Source organism: Oryx dammah, unplaced genomic scaffold (genome assembly GCF_014754425.2).
Source record: "Oryx dammah isolate SB20612 unplaced genomic scaffold, SCBI_Odam_1.1 HiC_scaffold_2, whole genome shotgun sequence".
Taxonomy (NCBI): domain Eukaryota; kingdom Metazoa; phylum Chordata; class Mammalia; order Artiodactyla; family Bovidae; genus Oryx; species Oryx dammah.
This window is the reverse complement of record NW_024070186.1, coordinates 43842656-43856500: the sequence shown is the minus strand read 5'-3', so window position 1 is coordinate 43856500 and position 13845 is coordinate 43842656. Positions and strand designations below refer to the sequence as shown.

At 37.6% G+C, this 13845-nt stretch overlaps 1 protein-coding gene across 1 annotated transcript in view; it reads left to right on the top strand.

Moving 5' to 3' along the window:
- Positions 1-1581: 1581 nt before the first annotated feature.
- DHX36 (DEAH-box helicase 36) overlaps positions 1582-13845 on the top strand; it is a 47788-nt gene continuing 35524 nt past the window's right edge. The window contains exons 1-6 of the mRNA XM_040247277.1: positions 1582-1931; positions 7195-7319; positions 8078-8309; positions 9742-9780; positions 10973-11143; positions 13191-13270. Coding sequence (XP_040103211.1) covers positions 1680-1931; positions 7195-7319; positions 8078-8309; positions 9742-9780; positions 10973-11143; positions 13191-13270 — 899 coding nt within the window. The 5' untranslated portion in view covers positions 1582-1679. The remainder of the gene's footprint in view (positions 1932-7194; positions 7320-8077; positions 8310-9741; positions 9781-10972; positions 11144-13190; positions 13271-13845) is intronic.

The window sequence follows — 13845 nt, the reverse complement described above, 5'->3', positions numbered from 1 at the left end:
AACATTTTCATCATCTTTCTTCAAGCACAATGTTCCATCCACCTGTAATAATTTACTGCTTACCCTCTCTTTCTTTAGAAAGAACTAACCTGATTCCAAAATTATATTCTTTTGCTATAACATCTTAGGGCTATTGGTGAGTAGGGGAAAAACTTTTTTCTTTACCTTCTTATGTTTAGTTCTCTGGGAATTGGCATACTAAATTGACAAAAGATGGATCAGCAAATGAAGGAAATGAAAATCCACTTCAGTATTCTTGTCTGGAAAATCCCATGGACACAGGAGCCTGGTGGGCTACAGTCCATGGGGTCACAAAGAGTCAGACACAGGTGTGCACACCCACATGCACACAAAGCAGATTTAATCACATATCTACAGGAGTTCCCAGAATTGTGCCTCAAGGCAGTGGTTAGAACTTGGCACTTATGTACCATCTTTTAGGGAAGGGAAGGAGGAGAAAGCTATTTATGGGAAAATAAATAGTTTTTATGAAAGATAAATGTGCTTTTATGAGAATAGATGGAAGATATGATATTTTAGTTACCAAGTCTTTTTAGGTATGATGCTGATTTGCAGTCTCCAATGACAAAAGTCCATCTAGTCCATCTTCTCTGATTACTCTCCCAAGGAGGGGATTTATGACAATAAAGATATTCTGAGTTCTTCTGGGAGGCCGTGTTTTTAGGCATTTCAAAGATTTTAGGAATTCAATTGCTATGGTTCAAAATAATGTTTTCTGCCACAGATAAGTATTCTGAACCCCTTCATATGGCATTTTCCTTTAACTCACAACGTACATTTCTTCTGCTTTTATCTTCTCTTAAAGACTATAAGTAAATGAAAGTTGATGCCATACTTGTCTTGTTCAGTGAATATCTCCAGCACCTTTAAATCAGTATATGTATAAGTGAACCGGATAGACCCAGGGAAATTTGCAAGCCTGTGTGGCTAAGCCACTTGATTATTCAAGAATAGCTCATGGAAGATACTCAATGGCCTGCTCAATCAGCGATAGACAGCTTCACCTGAACATAGCTTCAGTTGAACATATCTTCAGCTGCTGTTTTATTTAAATTGCCTAAGTGCTCTGCACTGAAGTTGGGTAAGGAGGCTCATCTTATGCCTTTAGATAAAGGTAGTAAATAACGATAATCCTTTTAGAGAGCCAGGAACGTTCTTATACTTAATCATAGATTTGAAACAGGTGCGAGGCTGTTTTCATGCCATAGCCACTAGTTCAGAAATTTAAAAAGGAATTAATTTCTTAAAGACTTTAGGGGGAAAAACATTCGACTCACAGGTTCTTTTACTGTGCCAACCGAGGTTTACAGGACCTACTGGGAAGGAAACTCCCAAGGGAATAAACTAAAACCCAAAACCCGTTTCCTCACATGCTGGACTTCGGGAAAGAAAACCTATGAGCCTTCTGCGGGATTTCCCTCCAAAGGTACAAAGGTAAACATCTCTGAACACAACACAGATTTCACCTGAGCCAACCCTCGGACTTCCCGGGCCGACGTCGTGTGTCGTCACCGGAAACGTCTGCTTGTGACGTTAAATGTCCCTCCCTCCTGCGCTGGGCGCCGGAAGCAAAACGGAAGTGGACGCGCACCGGCTTCCGGCCCCGGTCGCCATTTCCAGCGGTTGCAGGTACTCACGAGTTGAGGTCTGCTGGGACAATGAGCTATGACTACCATCAGAACTGGGGCCGCGATGGTGGCCCCCGCAGCTCTGGCGGGGGTTACGGAGGAAGCTATGGAGGCAGCTATGGAGGAGGCCATGGGGGGAACCGAGGCTCGGGAGGTGGCGGCGGCGGAGGGGGTGGTCGAGGCGGCCGAGGCCGACATCCCGGACACCTGAAAGGCCGCGAAATCGGCTTATGGTACGCGAAGAAACAAGGCCAGAAGAACAAGGAAGCAGAGAGGCAGGAGGTAAATTGAGACTCGGTAGTGGAGGGAGGATGGGGTTGGACAGGTTTCTTTTCCAGCCTTCCGCCCCGACCCCCCGCCCTTTTTTTTTTTTTTTTTAAACTGGTGTATATGCTTTGTGAACTGCAAGTGCTAGAACTTCCTGTAGTGGATACTATAGCGGTAACGTTGGCCATGTGCATCTTACCTGGAGCTGTTGAGGTTTATGCGGGCCAAGAGTATATACTTTGCTTGAAAGACAGAACTGGGAACCAAATGTTAAATTGAAGGTCCATCCTGAATTAACTATATTGGGTATCACGTAGTATCTCTAGCTACCCTTTCCGTTATGATAATGTTACTTTAAGTTCTTTGCCTGATGAACTCTAAAATAGCGGTTTTATACATTAAATACAGATTAGCATGGGACAAAACTATCAAGCACTATTTTGAATGTAGATCCTTCCAGCTTTCATTTTAGTATTAAAATAGGCACAAACTCAGGTTTTTTTTATTATTACGGTGGGCTGCGGAGATTTCTGCTGATTAGCAACTCTTTGAGAAGGAAACCTAGGATCCTAGAAGTGGTTTAGCCTTTTGTCTTCAGCTGGCAGTTGTTCCTTTGATTTGTATACTAAACACCTGTCTGTAGTAAAGGAACCATTAAAGTTCCCCGAGTGGCCTACAATTGTAATAATTATGTATATATGACTAAACCGAAGTTTTCTTAATATAAGGTCTACAGTAGCTTTTTACTGACTTAAAAACCATCTTTCATATTAGATGCGGAGTGTGATTGAATCACCATTTAGGCTTCTGTGTTTCAGTCATCCCATTTGTTTTCCTTTTATCTACGTCATTTTTATTAAATTTCGGGGGAGCATTATCCATTTACCTTAACAACTTACCGTTATTCTTCAAACGACATGTTTATTTGATATGCAAAAGTTAGCGTATTCATTGAGCAAACTTTTTTTTAAAGTTAAGGGAAGCATATCTAAGTCGTCTTGAAATTGGGAGAATGATTGAGTGATTAGTATTAGAAAATATACATAGTAACTTCCCAAGAACTCTTTATCAATTTTTTTTTTTACCTCTTTTCACACAAGGTTTTATGTATGATGCTATGGAGATCTGAAAAGTATGCAAGGAGCTTACAGTTTAGTTAGAAAAATAAGAACTAAACAGATGAAACGTTAAGCAAATCAGGAACATCTGCTGTTTGTACATTGCATGATTATGAACTAAACTCTTGATTCCACCACCTCCCAAAACCTTCTCCATTTTAGTAAAAGTCACTGCCAGTTTTTCATTTGTCAAGGCCAAAGTGAGATTTGTTTTGATTCTTCTTTCATTTCAGCAAATCTGTTTTCCGTCTTAATATATCTCAAATCTAACCACCTATCTCCATCGTAGTTACCATAGATCAAGCCACTATTTTGTTGTCTGTCCCTGAATCTTAACTGCCTGGTCTTCTATTTCTACTCCTTCCCATAAAACCTGACTCTTGTAGAGCCTTCAGTTCAGTCTCTCAGTCGTGTCTGACTCTTTGTGACCCAATGAATTGCAACATGCCAGGCCTCCCTATCCATCACCAACTCCTGGAGTTTACCCAAACCCATGTCCATCGAGTCGGTGATGCCATCCGGCCATCTCATCCTCTGTCTTCCCCTTCTCCTCCTGTCCTCAATCTTTCCCAGCATCAGGGTCTTTTCAAATGAGTCAGCTCTTCTCATCAGGTGGCCAAAGTATTGGAGTTTCAGCTTCAACATCAGACCTACCAGTGAACACCCAGGACTGATCTCTAGGATGATTTCTATTTCTGCTGCTGCTGCCGCTAAGTCGCTTCAGTCGTGTCCGACTCTGTGCGACCCCATAGATGGCAGCGCATCAGGCTCCTCCGTCCCTGGGATTCTCCAGGCAAGAACACCAGAGTGGGTTGCCATTTCCTTCTCCAATGCATGAAAGTTTAAAGTGAAAGGGAAGTCGCTCAGTTGTGTCTGACTCTTAGCGACCCCACGGACTGCAGCCCACCAGGCTCCTCCGTCCATGGGAGTTTCCAGGCAAGAGTATTGGAGTGGGTTGCCAGTGCCTTCTCTGATTACTCCTTCCTATAAAATCTGACTCTTGTAGAGGCTTAGATCATCTCATTCTCTAGCTGACAGTTTGAAAGCCAGGTCACTTCTGTCTCAGTCTCGTACATTTCAGTCGCATCCTAATGTGTTTTCCAGGAATCTTGGCAATTTAGATTCTACATATCAGGTTTCCTTCTATGAACCATACCTTTCTGAGCTCATTTCTCAACCTGATGTAATTAAAGCTTTCATAAACACACTTTTAATTGTGCTTTTTTATTATAGTTCTCATACCATTCTCTAAAATTATCTCTCCATTTTCTCTACTAAATATTTCAATTTTTTGAAATATTTCAATAATTTGGCTCAGCCTCTTTTTTTGATCACTTTCAGCCCTAAATGGATTGCTTGCTTCCCAGTCAAGATTCCCATAACTTTTACCTTTTAAGTAACCTCTCTGCTTACAGTGACTGTGTTCTAATGATGCATTATTACAGTTTCAAAATATATTTTTGAGGCTCTAATGTATTTGAAATAGTATCAGAGGCACTGTGTTAATAAGCTAGATAGAGTCCACACCTTACAGAAATTGTAGTGTGTTAGGTGCTTTAGGGCAGTTAGAATACAGTGTTTAAATAGTGCGGTAAGGAAGCTATGGGCTTATCGCCTGACTCAAATTAGGAAGAGCTTAGTAGGTTCCCTAGAAAAAGAAACCCTTAAGCTGAAACTTGAGAAAGTATATTTGTGTCTGTGACTTAGGGTCTTGGAATGGGATTTTTAGGCAGAAGCAGCAGCATGCACCACAGCCTAGAGGTCAGGAGGAATGTGTTCAAAGAACTGAACAAGTAAGGGCATGGCTGAGGGCACAAAACGGACTATATTTTAATTTGCAACCCAGTACTCATGTGTAACTGACCAAGACGTTTCATAAAATAATATTTAATTACCTTGTACATTGCCCTGGGGCTTTTGTTTTTGTTTGTACCTTTCTGCCCTCTCCGCCTGCCCCCCTTTAATGCTGGTTGTGATACTTTCATTGTACAGATAGCAGTATGAAAGGTCCTGGACTAGAAGATAAGCAGAGCTCTGACATTCTTTCCCCAAGAACTCTAGCAAGTCATTAAAGCATTTTAAGCAAAAATGAAGTGTTAGATTTGTGTTTAAATTCACTCTGGGTAGCAGCCGTATAGAGAATGGGTTGAAGAAGAGACAAGGAGACCAATTAGGTAGTCCCTGCAGTAATGCAGGTGAGGAATGAGACCTTGAATTAGGCCATTGGCAGTAGAGATGGCGGAAGTGGACAGCTTCAAGTATTTTAGAAGATAGACGCAAGATGATTTTATCTGGAGGAAGGGGAAAGCAGGTGTGAATGAATGACACTAATGACTACAAAGAGCACACTTATTGGAGGAAAACGATGGGATCAGCTTAAGCACACCAAGTGTGGTATTATAGGGCATATAAGTGGTGGTTTCAGGGAAGTGGAAGGCTGTGTGGATCTGATGCCTAGAGAAATCTAGACTGCAGGTGAACACTTGACAAGTTTGTGGGACTGTGCCTAGTAGTTGGGATATAGAAGTGAATGGGAATAGTGATAGGGACAGGCCTGAAATCTGTAGACCATTGCTTCTCAAACCTGAATCACCTGGCATCTTGTAAAAATGTAGAACTTGGGCGGGCTCAGATACAGCTTTTCTCACAGGCTCCCAGATGCTGTCAATACTGCTGGCCTGCTGAGCACTCAGGCTGTATAATGAAGAATAAGAAAAACTTAAGGTATGGGCTGAGGAGAAGAAGCTTGAAAGATCTAGGAAGAAGCCTTCAGAGAAGAGAAAAATAAGGATGTGGATGTTGTTTTGGAATCCAGGAGAATCCTTTAGGGAGAAAAAGAGTATATAAAAAAGTGAAAGTAATCAGTAGTGGCAAATGCTGCAATGATGTCAAGTAATGTAAGAGTTCAGAGTGTCTTGAATTTAGCAACAGTGTAATTGGTAACCTTGATGAGAGCACTTTTCATGAGTTGTGGAATTAAAAACCAGATTACCGTGGAGTGCCTGGAGAAGGAAAGAGGCAGAAATGGGGCATTTCCAGGCAGTTCTGCAGTGGAAAGGAAGAAAAGTTATGAGTAGGAGAATTCAAGGGAGGATATTTGTTTTTGTTTTAAAAGTGAAGAGGTTTGACTGTGTTCAGTTCCTACCATAATGAACTGATGGTAAGGAGCCAGTGGAGAGGAAAGGTGTATTAGAGAAGACTAAATCATGTTACAGTAGTAGTAGATAGCCCATAGATCTTAATGGATTATCACAGTAAAGGTTTTCTACTCACATTACTGGACCATTGGAGTTCACGGAAGAGTTCTCATGAAAATAAAGTCCACAGAGCCTCTGCGCAATAGTTTGGACAATATTGTAAGTCTCCTTTGCCAGGAGATTGCAATTATAAGCTGAAAGAATATTTGAGAATGTCCAGAGCAGAAAGGGGATGATCAAAAATTCAAATACCTTGATAAGTCATGAAACCTAAAATATATGTATGAGATTCTTCAGGCAGAGGGTGAGGTAAAGTGAAAAGTAATATAACTGGAAGCAGGTTAGGAAGGAGACACCTCCAGAAAAAGGCTAGATGGAGGTGTGGATTTCAGCATTCCTGAATTCCCTGCCACAGCCTCTGGGGCCTCATTGTACAGAAAACCTCATGAAAAGTAATTTGCCAAAAAAGTTTTACCTATTTTTCAGGGGCTATTTCATTTTTCAATCCTCTCACCTTTTTGTGAATATAAAATTAATATTACAGGCTGAGAACTTTTAAAATGAGACTGTTTATAATGTAAGAGATTTAAATGCTTCTTGCCACCAAAATATTTCTTACATTTTTCAACTTTTGTTTTTATCAGAACATTTGTGTTTATTAAATTTAATTGTATCTTTTAAATTTTAAGATAGGAAAAAAGTAATAACAGTATAATGTAAGGGTAGAAAGAGCACCAAAGTTTTAGTAAAGGACATAACTAATTCTTTCTTCACCAGTTATAGTAGAGATGATTTTATAGACACATAGTAGAAAAGTGTTTGGAAGGCAAGTGGGGGGTGAGTTTAACTTTCTTTTATATGTTTGCTGAACATCCATTGTGTTGCTTTTATTTTTTTAGTTGTCAGATGATTTTGCACGTTTTCTCATGTTGATAAGGGTGCTTTTTCCTTTGCACAAAATAGAGAGCTGTAGTACATATGGATGAACGTCGAGAAGAACAAATTGTGCAGCTGCTACATTCTGTGCAAACTAAGAATGATAAAGATGAAGAAGCACAGATATCCTGGTTTGCTCCTGAAGATCATGGGTAAAACAAAAAGTATTCTTTTGAAAAAATGAACAGAGTGACACTTGTTTTAGAGCATTTGCTTGCAAAAAATGATAATAAATATTGTTAGACTCTTCTATAAGTGTAATTTAGCCTCAAAGTATTTTTTCTTCTTATGTAGATTGAGCAGGGTTAGTGAAAGATTTAAAAATCTAGGTGGTATCATTCCCACAGAAGAGTTTAATAGTAGGAATAATCTACTTACATAGAAGGCTGATGAAGTTATTATTTATTGTTCTAAATACCCACTATTGTATTTCTAAAATTCTCTTGTGGAGGAGATCTGTAAGAAGTTAAATTGCTGTTGTAGGAAATTCATAGAAACTATCATCAGGGCAAATTAGTAGTAGTTTTTCTTGGACTGGGTAATATAGCATCCCATTTGTAGCTCACAAAGGGTAGCAGGAAGAAAATGAAGTTGTGAAATAAAACAAGGCTCAGAAAATTAGGTAAAGAAAAATACTAAGTGATTGCTATGAAGGAATGACTACTGGGTGGATTTTTATTGCTTTAACTACCACAAAGAATAACCTACTGGTAGTATCTATTTGTAGGGTAGAAAAAATTGAATTTATTATAAGAATCTAAGTATTTTCATATTGCTCTACTAAGATAAAAGAATAAGCCCTTGATTTTGGCGATTTTGAAATCATTAAACACCATATTGTTCTATTTTGTTTCAGGGCTTGAGTGGATCTTTATTTAACCTTTATTATTTTTTTATTGTTTCAAAATAGATACGGTACTGAAGCTCCTGCTGAGAACAAACCAAATTCAGTAAAGAATGTTGAGCATCAAGAAAAAAAAATGATAAATCAAGAAAAGAGGCCGTTTAGAATCAGGGACAAATACATTGATCGTGATTCTGAATATCTCTTGCAAGAAAATGAACCAGATGCAACTCTAGACCAACAATTATTGGAAGATTTACAAAAGAAAAAAACTGACCTTCGGTATATTGAAATGCAGGTAATGGAAGGAAAAGATTTTTACTTGTTATCTCTTCTGACACTTGATAAAAATGTATTTATGGTTACAGGTAGCTGCCTGATATCTAAATGAGTTGAGATTTCTCAACAGCCATCCTCTGAGAATCCCCCACCCCTACCCTACCCCTCCAACCCACCCCCCCATAGTATAGAAAAATAGCGAGAATGGAATTACACATAAGGAGCCTATCTCACAGTTTATATGGGGAAGAGAAGAAATATTTAAGAAATGGGTAGTGCAAATGGAAAAAAAAATCATTCTTTAATATTTCTAGACTATTAGTGAGATATCATAAGAGACAGGGTGGTTAGAATTATAAAGTTGTTTTCTTCTGGAACATCTAATCCACTCTTTCCTTTTACAGATGTTAAAATTAAATCCCTCAAAAGTCATATGGTGTGCTTACTACGTACACTGACACTTTAAAGACAGAACTGTGGCAACTGAGTTCTCTTGAAATTTTTTCAGTATTTTCTTTTCCTGGGCAAGGTCCCTCCTGCTAAAACATGAAATTGAGTGCTTTGTGGATGTTCTAGAGATAGGTGTAATAAAATGTTCACTTTTTCTTTTAAAGAGGGAATTCTGAGAGCCATGTCTTTAATGTGCAGATATGTACTGCTGTTTTTGAGAAAGGCAGATCATTGTGTCTCCTGTAGGAAGGAAAGGATCTTTTGACTCAGTGAAGGTTGAATATCCTTATTAAAACAGATCAGGTGAGGTTGTCTAGGGACCAAATGCTGTAGCTCTTTGATGCCTTTTGAGTGAAAATATGTATTAGGGTCAGAGAAGATTTCAAGATGAAGTTATTGAGAATATTTTACCTGAGAGCTGAGCTGCTTGTGTATAACCTTAGGAACACAGAGTTAGCTGCCATCTCTGCCTTGTATGGAGGACAGAACTCAGATATTATTGAAGATGAGTAATTGATTTAGTGCAGAGAAAGTTAGAAGAAATGGTTGGTCTTCCTTTTGGTCAGGCATGTTGTAAATGCTTCGTATGTACCACATCATTTAAACCTCTCAGCAGCCCTGTGCAGATTACACTTGTCTGTTTCACAGGAGGAAAAAGAATCTTAGGTTCAGTGACCTACCTGTGCTTGCACAGCTAGTACCAGAACCAGGTTTAAAATTTAAGTGTTTTTAAGAGCTCAACTTTTTTCATCCTTGGTAATATGCCATATTTTTTTTCCTTTAAGTTATAATTTTTTTGATAAATGTTTTTTTGCTTGCTTGATGCTTGTCATTGTGCTATTTTCCAGGATAAGTCTTGACACCTCAAATAAGCTATGTGGTAATAAAAAATACTTTTGGACTCTTAATATGTTTATCTATGATATTTTTTATTTACCAGGATTATAATTTGATTATATTTCTCTTGTAAACAATTAAAAAAAATTTTTTTATAATTTCAGCGTTTCAGGGAAAAGCTGCCGTCATATGGAATGCAAAAGGTAAAATTTATATACACTATTTAATATGATTTGCAAAATGCTTAAATCCATTTCTTTTAAGCTCTGAATCACGAAGAAATATAAATTAATGAACCTTTCCCTAAAGGATAGTCTTGGAAGTTTGTTTTATTCTTTTGAATTGTTGAAAGACCAAAAAAAAAAAAAAAAATCATTTCTGAAGCAATTTTACTGAAAATTTTCCTTTATTTATGTCCATGATAGAGTTTGAAAATAGAATTTTCACTTGTAAGTTTGTTTCCTCATACAGTCACCCTGTAAAGAATAATATAGTCTCCCATCCTTCCCTGACCTCTCAATCTTCCTTTGTTTTGACTTGACTTTTCTTAAGGACAGTTTGTTTTGGTCACTATGTACCTCTTTACTCAGAACAGTGCTTTACATTCTGTAGACCCCTAGTAAATACCTTTTGAATGAATGAATCATGGTCTGCTTCTAAGTACTTCTAGCTGTTACTTTGTTGGAATTTGTTCTGATACATAGGAGGTATTAGATACATTTTTAAACGGTGAGTTTTCAAGTTAGAGTGTTTCGTAGGTTAAAAATAACTCCTAACACCCTTTTGAAGTAGTGGTGGGATGGTTTTGTTAGTACTGCTAATTTGAAAATACTCATGTTTATCTATAAGAAGATCTTTCCTGAGTAGGCAGTTTTGCAGATAGTACCTGAATTTTAGCCATTTGATGTAGTTATTTAAAACTTGGGTCTGTTTTAATTATTTAAAAGGGAATAGTCTTAAATTATACCCTTCATTGTTCTCAAACAGTGTACAAAACTTGTCCTGTAAACAAAGCCGTGTTTATGATTTATAACTTAAATCCTTGATGTTCTGAGTAGTTTTTTTTCAGGGGATTTGCCTTATATTCAATAGACCCACATGTCAACATTCTTTTTAATTAATGTTAATTCTTACATGAATTTATAAGTTGTCTCCTTTTCCTTGTGTGCTTTTCTTTAACAGAGCCATGGCTCTGTTCTTAAAATTTGGTGCCTCATCTCTTGAAAACTGGTAGATCCAGATACCCAAACTGCCAGTATTGCATATAACAGGATTTTCAAGTATTAATATGCTTACTAAAAACAGTTAACCTTCAGTTCAGTAAGATTCAGGTAACTTTTCAGACCTAGCCATCATGTGATGGATGTGCTTCACTTCTTTCTCCTTTTGAAATAGGAATTGGTAAATATGATTGAAAACCATCAGGTAACAGTGATAAGTGGTGAAACCGGTTGTGGAAAAACCACTCAAGTTACTCAGTTCATTTTGGACAACTACATTGAAAGAGGAAAAGGGTCTGCTTGCAGGATAGTTTGTACTCAGCCAAGAAGAATTAGTGCCATTTCAGTAAGTAAGCTCTCACTTGTTAAAATTCCCAACTTTTTTGTTTTCCCATTCTTCTATGTAGTCTTGCTAGAAATTACTGATTTTGATTGTTGGGGTGATTCTTAATTAGGTTTAGGATATGTTGCTATGAAAGCAAAATTTGGTTAGCAAGTATTTGGTAGTAAAGACCAAGAAATTGAATGACCTCTGTCTCATTGATAACAGATGTTTAGGAGTTCAAGATAAATTGCAAATCCAGGCAGTTTTCTATAAAACTAGATGAAAAGCTAATAATGGTTATAGAATTGAGTATGAGCTTCAAATAATCTCCATCATTAGATACTTTACATTTTACTCCTTGATTCATTTAATACTGTTTTCAGCTCTTTTTTCAGTGTATAGGTACTGAATGATAGCAATATTTCTGATTTTTTTTTTTTAGTGCAGTTCAGTATTAGGGACGGAGGAGGTGATGGCACCCCACTCTAATACTCTTGTCTGGAAAATCCCATGGACAGAGGAGCCTGGTAGGCTGCGGTCCATGGGGTCTCGAAGAGTTGGACACGACTAAGCAACTTCCCTTTCACTTTTCACTTTCATGCATTGGAGAAGAAAATGGCAACCCACTCCAGTGTTCTTGCCTGGAGAATCCCAGGGACGGGGGAGCCTGGTGGGCTGCCGTCTATGGGGTCACACAGAGTCAAACACAACTGAAGTGACTTAGCAGCAGCAGCAGCAGTATTAGGGAATTAGTCATAGGAAAATAAGGTGTTTGGAGTTTATTTTGAAACAGATATTAACTACATGTTTATATAGATAACATTGTGTTTAGTTAGATGACCTAGTTAAATATATGAGTTATATGTCCTGTAAAGATGTTTGGGTTTTCTTACATCAGGTGTACAGTACATTTATTTCAGTGTTATGTAATTCTTTGTGTAAATTTAAATTATGAAGCTTTCCGGTTGTATTTGATCTTATGATTTTATGATAGTGTTATTACTTATTAAGTCATTTTATACAGAATCTGTGGTCAGGAACTGCATTACCAGTTACAGCAACATTTTGTAGGAACTACAAAATGTATACGTTTGTATACATCTTTGTATACGTTTAAGTTACAGTTCCTAAGAGATAACTATTTTTAAAAAGTAAAGCTGCCATGTTTGTGGGAGGATAATATTCCTAGAAATGGCATAAGTTCACAGAATGGTGAAAAATAAGCCACTTTCATTGTAACACTATTATATAGCTAGACTTTGGTTAAAAATCTAATTTTATCGTTTCACTAAAATATGACTGTCAGTTCAGTTCATTCTTTCAGTGGTGTCCAACTCTGACCCCATGGACGGCAGCATGCTACTATAAATTGACAGTAAGGAGAAATGTTAATTAGGTTTTCGTTGCTTATTTTCCCCCCAAGATCTGTTGGTATTTAAATGGGCAGTTTAATCAACAGTAAAAAGTGAAGTAATGGTCTTAAGTTAATGTATATAGTATATGATGATTGGGAAATTTTACTTCTGAAGTATTTCTTAAAAGCTAATTGTCATTTTCTATTTCTAACCTCATAAATCACTGCTTTGTCACTAAATGACTGTTGGTTACTTTCAGTTGCACAAATCAGTATTAGTTTATAGGATTTCATCTGTTTAGAGCTTATCTTTAGCAGCCATAATTCTAAGAACTTAACCAAGAGTTAAGAATTAAGCCTGCTAATCTACAAAAAAGAATCAGATAAGAAAATGTATCAAGTATATAGTTACTCTCAAATTATGTTCAACCTGTACGAGTTTAGATTAAAATTTCCAACTATTTTTAAGACAAAGATGGAGCGGACTTCCAGAAAGTTGCTTTGGAAATAGTTAGGAGGGAGAATTTCGGAGGAAATGAAAAGTAAGAATAAGCAGGTAGTCTTCAGCTCTTAAAGGGAGCAGTTTTAGATACCTCAGATTTTGATATGTTTCTCTTGTTATCTAGCGAGTAGTGTTTCAACAACCCCAGATTTTCACATTTAGGATATTTAAAGGAAATGTTTTCTTTGTAACTGTATTTTATTTAATTAAAGGTTGCAGAGAGAGTGGCTGCAGAAAGGGCGGAATCTTGTGGCAATGGTAATAGTACTGGATACCAAATTCGGCTCCAGAGGTAAAGAGTGTTCACTTGTTTTGTTTTTGGCCATGCCAGGCAGCTTGTGAGATCTTAGTTCACTGACCAGGGATTGAACCCAGGCCCTCAGCAGTGAAAGGGCTGAGTCCTAATCAGTGGACCACCAGAGAATTTCCAAGGATGTTCACTTCTTGTTTACAGGTAGATTTTAGTGAAACTTTGAAGTTATCAGAGATTTAAAAAAAAAAAAAAGGTTTTCCCCCAAGTTTTATGCTTGTTATTGTTTTTTGAATTAACATTTGCAGTAACTGCGACATAGGCTTGCAACCCACAAAATCATTTTTTTTTTATCCAAATTCAGATTTGAATTGCCATTTTAAGATGTCTTTCGATCCCTGGGTTGGGAAGATCTCCTGGAAAAAGGAATGGCTACCCACTCCAATGTTCTTGCCTGGAAAATTCCATGGATAGATGAGCCTGGCAGGCTACAGTCCATGGGGATCTCAAAGAGCTGGACACGACTGAGGAACTAACACTTTCACTTCACTTTTTTCACTTTAAGATGTCTTTTACACTAGGAAATGTTCAGAAGGATAGCATTTTTCCTGGATATG